This window comes from Centruroides sculpturatus, unplaced genomic scaffold, assembly GCF_000671375.1.
Source record: "Centruroides sculpturatus isolate CEXI.00-Female unplaced genomic scaffold, Cexi_2.0 scaffold67, whole genome shotgun sequence".
Taxonomy (NCBI): Eukaryota; Metazoa; Arthropoda; class Arachnida; order Scorpiones; family Buthidae; genus Centruroides; species Centruroides sculpturatus.
The window spans coordinates 730865-736426 of NW_019384305.1; the positions used below are offsets into that span (position 1 = coordinate 730865).

The following is a 5562-nucleotide window of genomic DNA, read 5'->3' on the forward strand; positions in this document are numbered from 1 at the left end:
TCTTCCTTGGCATGTTGTGAAATTTCTGATAGTTGGATAATAAACCGTTTTATTGTAATTTGTCTTTTTAAATTATTTTGAGTCGATATTAAAATTTGGAAAAAGGGGATCCCTAGATCGGTAAAATAGGCGAATTTCCTCCTACAACTTCGGTTGTTGTTCGGAATACAGTTAAGGTTTTAACAAAGTTTGAACGAATACATAATTAGCAAAAAAAAAAAAGTTGAAATAAAGTGATTAAACGAAAATTATTACAAATATCGTAAATAACAAATGCGTATATAGAGATATTTTTTGGAGGGGGAAATGGTCTTCACAATTTGAAATCGATCGAACACACTGTGCTTGTATACACGCGCGCCATCTATCGTAGGATAAATGTGCTTCGCGAGAGTGTATTAAAAAACTTTCCAGAGTTTCATGGCAATCGGATAAACGGTGTGGTAATGCATGAAGGACAGACACACATACATTCATTTTTATATATATAGATAAATGAAAAAATAAATAATAGTGTATATGTTGCAGTCAAAATCCATTTTTAGTTAGAACGCGTTTTAACAAGTTGAAACTAGTTTATACTTGATGTCTTTGATAAAAGCTTTTTAACTATTTTTATGCATATATTCTTTTTCATTTGATGTACAGAGCAACAGTAGAATTTATAGTAAATAAAATAAAATAGCATAAATAAATACAGTAAACAAGGCTAAGTATAACTACTACATGCTTTAAAGGTTTTTAATCTCCATGCTTTTTTCTATCATGTACTTCCATGCTGTTGGAAGCACATTAGCATCCTTGGCATTTAGGCAACGGTTTTTCATTTTACTTTTATTTCCATCTTTTTCATTTCTAATGCAATGAAAAGATATTGGACCATTAATGATTTTTGTCTCATCCCATTTTACATTTGCTCCTTCCGTCTGCGCCATGATTGCTAAAATGGTGTTGTCGTGCTCTTTATTAGCAATACATATGTGAGAACACAAATACAATGTTAAGTTTCTTCTGGTTACATCAACATAATCCTTTGCTACTCCTAATTGTTGATTTTCAAATGGTATTTTATAAACTCCAGCTTTCTCTTGCATTTTTACGCTGTCTTTATTGTTCCTTAGTAAGCTATAGATATTGGCTCTTATATACCATTCTTGCATTTTTATAAGTACTCAATTCATTAATCACTCCTCCTATATGCTTATTGTATGTGAATTTGTTAATTGCATCTACTTTAGTATCTTTTTTGCCTTTATGTTGTCTGTAACTTTTGACCAGGCCTTCAGTGTCTTTTGTAGCATAAATTTGTTGCAATTCTTTTAATTCTACTAATCTCCTTAAGATGATCCTGTATGTTGGTGCAATATAAAAACGCTTTTCTAATAAGTGCCTTAAATGCTGATAACTTGTATTTATTATATGGATTGTTGGACCAAGATAGTATATATAGGGGAGCATGTGTGGGTTTTAAAAATGGCCTATAGTAAGTAGGTTAAGAATGTTTGAGAAATAAAAAGAATTTATGCTTGGCAAAAAATTCAGATATGTTGATATAATTAATTGCAGTTGCTGAGAAAGAGGTTGAATTGAAAATTATTAAAAAAATGAACTTAGATCAAACTTCTAACTTAGAAGGTAATTTTTGTTTTTTAAATAAAACATACAAAATATTATTGTAAATTTTTATATTAAGATTTTAAAAAGCAAAGAATGTCAATACTACGATCACTCAATCTAGTTCTTATTTTAGTAATGAAAAGTCTTGATACCAAGAATGCCCTTTCCGATTCAATCGATGTGGGTGGAATAATCTTTAATGCATTTAAGAGAAGACAGATGTTATGTTTTTTCACCTGTAATCTGGAAGATTTCTAGTTTGTTTGAGATTGTAGTACTTCTTTTGCTGTCTAGTATTCTTGATTTGTCTACTTCGGATGCTTTAATAGAAACATCAAGTTTATAGCCCAATAATTTGGCAGTTTGTTTGTCTTTAATAATCAGGTTTATGAAGAAAAACTTCATACTTAGACTTTGTACTTGTTTGTATCCTTGCCTAATTTGCACAACCTGGCATTATGCAGTTATTGAAGCTACTGGGCATGGTTAAAAATTAAGAAGAATAAGCACAATTATTCCAGATATTACAGGTTCTGAAAAGTAAAGAATTTTCAGAGTCCTGCCACAAACAAGCTACATATTGATTAGTGACCATTTCTGATATGCCATGAGGAAAAGTTAAAAAAACTAAGTAGGCTTAAAATTAAATACAAATGTATTCTGACAATTTATGAGTTAATTATACTTTCTATTTGCAAAATTTCCTTAACCTTAACACAAAATAAGAAATAAGTGAATTTAAGAAATTTGTGGGATTTCCTGGGATAAGAAGAATTTCCCGGGTTAAAAAAACAACCGGAATCCTGTTTGAGAAACCCTAATACATACCATGCAAGGGTAAAAGCCTAAGCCTAGCTGGGAGCCATGGAGGGCCACAGGCACTAGTCATTCCCAGTTGGCACTGTGAATGACCAGGATAATTATTTTCTTCCAGAGCTATTAATTAATTTAGAAATATCAACTGGAGGTCCAAGTAGCATAACGGCATTGTATCTGTAAGGTAAGCAGGAGTTGTAGGTTCATATCCCACTCTTTTCTTTCAAAATATTCTAAATTTAAATTAAAAAGTTATTTCTAATTATTAAATTTATTGTGAGATTGTCTAGTGGGTGTTTAGGCTAACAGTCTTATATCTATTTATTAAATTAGCCTTAATATAGTCTAATAAGTAAGCCAGTAAATCTTTTTACAACAGTAATTATTAATCTTAAACTCTTAAAACACAGAATGATAGCATAAATGACTAAAGAAATTTGATCTAAAAGCAGTCAAAAGTTAACTTATGTATGTATATATATATATATATATACAGTGGTACCTCAGGTTACGAAATTTTCAGGATACGACATGAAATTCGAACATATTTTTGCTCCACGATACGAACAAAAACTCACCATATGACGTTACATTAGTTCGCATTTTTCATTTGTTTTTCTTACTACAGTTATTTTTTTTAATGTATTATTTGGCTTTAATTTGAGTATGTTTTTCGCGTTGGAACGAATTATTTGGTTTTACATGTAATCGTATGGGAAAAGATGATCCACCTTACGACATTTTCATGATACAATCTCAGTTTCGGAATGGATTAATTTCGTATCCTGAGGTACCACTGTATATAAATTATTTGAATATTTTCAGGATAATTGGTTATATGTAAATAACTGTTTTAAGTATAATAACCCAAAGATAAGTCAAAGATTTTAAATTTGAGATTTAACTAACAAAATTATTAAAGCCAAATGATTGCCATGGCTATATTACCACTACTATTAATAATTACTCAGTATCTAATTATTAATAACAGCAGTAATATAACCTAATTTAATCCAGCAATTGTTTGGCTTTAATATAACTATCAGATTTAGAGATGTTTACAAATGAAATTATTATTCAAAGCAAAATTTATTTTAAAAATAAAACAACAAAATGTACTTATTTGTGAAAAAAATAAAGATTAAATTTTTCAAAAATTAACAAAGTAGATAAATAAGAAAAAAATGCAATAATTATGTGATAACATTTTCTATCCAAGTTTCACTTCAATAAAATATAGCTGTATATATGCATATATTCAGCTTTATTCTCTACATATATTTCTTTGCATACATACCATATTTCCTCCAATAAATGTTTATTTGCTAAATGAAAGCTCAAGCCCAGCATTTATTAGAAATCAACAGCAATTTGATACTGGCATTTATTTGGTAATATCTGGTATGACAACTGCAAAGTACACACACAATATGTTCTTTTATTATTATTATTATTATTTATTAATATCAGTAACATAACACTATCCCAAATAACAGAACTTAGTAATTTCTTGGAGTAAAGTAACCTTAAAATGTTACTGATGTAGAATGAAGCTTAAGAGGAAATGGGCACAAAATGAGAATCCCTAACTGATGCTTATTAGACATCAGTTTTTTTTTTGGCAGTTTTTTACTCAGACCCTGGCACTTACAGGAAACATGCAGTATTAGAGATTTGATGTTTACTGGAAGAAACAGAGTATGTGTATCTGTGTATGTATTTATTAAGGCATTGTTTTGAGATCTGTATAAATAATAAAAACTCAATTATTTTACAGGCAAAATTTTTATTTCTACACAATAAATTATTAATTTCTGAAATTTATTGTTAGTAAAACAGTTTATAATGTATTTTATATATTTATTATAGAATATTAAGAAAAAGTTAAAAGATTATACCCAGAAGATTGTTGTTTGATAACTGGTATGACAGGAAGCTGAAAACCATTTATAATAGCTACTTCAGTGAGTTCTGTTTCCTTTGGAATATAACAAATATTAATTTCAGTATAGAGAATTTTAGGATATTTTTATCATAAGCTTACAAATTTTAAAAATTACATTATTGAAAAATTAATTAGACAAAAAGAAAAAGAATAAATAAATATATTAATATAATACAGCATTAGTATGAAAAAGGAAAAAAATTAATGAATTAGAAGTGTTATGATTCAGTAAAATCCTATTTTTTGAATTTAAAACAAATTGTGTATGTGTGGGTTTTATGTTTTTGTAATGTGTTATAAAAGCCCAAGATTTATTCAAAAATGTAAATCTGATGGGATTTGGAAAAATATATTCAAAAAGGATTTCAATCAAAGAGTTTGGAAGAACTGCACTTTGGAGAACATTCCTTTTTAGAATGAGTGTGGAGACTCACTTTCCAAGTGTTTTTTGGTCCAGTGTAGTTTAAATATATATCTATATACTATTCAATATGTTTGTTTGTGAGAAATTATATATTAATTGATACAATAAACTGTTATTTAGTTGTTTTTTTATACAATAACTTGTATAAATTTGAAAAGAACCTGTTGGTGTTCTTCAGAACCTGGAAGACAGAGTTAACTGAAAGAGCAAGCAACTTGTACTTGACTACAAGTGAAAATAACTGTTTTTCTTTCAGTTCTTATTGATTTTGGATAATAAATTGATGATATAATTATTATTTTTACATTTATCATAATAAACTAATAACTAAGTAATCAAAAAAATAATCAAAACTTTTCTATTTATACAATTAATAATCTTCATAAATTAGAAAATATTATAAATTATCAGAATCAGAAAAAGTTTATTGTCTAATGGGAATTACTTCCCTATTACAAGGGGTTGTAGTTTCATGTGTCCATATTTATCTTTACTAAAACAATATTTTTCCATTAATTGTTTAATTTGCACTTATTACTCGCGTACATATTCACATATTCTTTAATTTAATTTATTTTGTTATTAAAGTTTCTATTATTTTACAAAAATAATTATAAATATTATATAATTCTTTTTTACTCATATTGTTAAAATTTTTTAACAATTCTATTAGCGAGTTGCATTTATAAGTGCTATTTATATCATAATGTTCACGAAGTTCCTTTAACTTTGGACATGTTAATATCAAATGGTAAGGTGT

The 5562-nt window shown here is 27.8% G+C and overlaps 1 protein-coding gene across 1 annotated transcript in view; it reads right to left on the minus strand.

The window, feature by feature from the left end:
• The window catches only part of LOC111618587 (nephrocystin-4-like), a 64976-nt gene that overhangs the window by 25706 nt on the left and 33708 nt on the right, over positions 1-5562 (minus strand). Inside the window, exon 12 of the mRNA XM_023360145.1 lies at positions 4332-4411. Coding sequence (XP_023215913.1) covers positions 4332-4411 — 80 coding nt within the window. The remainder of the gene's footprint in view (positions 1-4331; positions 4412-5562) is intronic.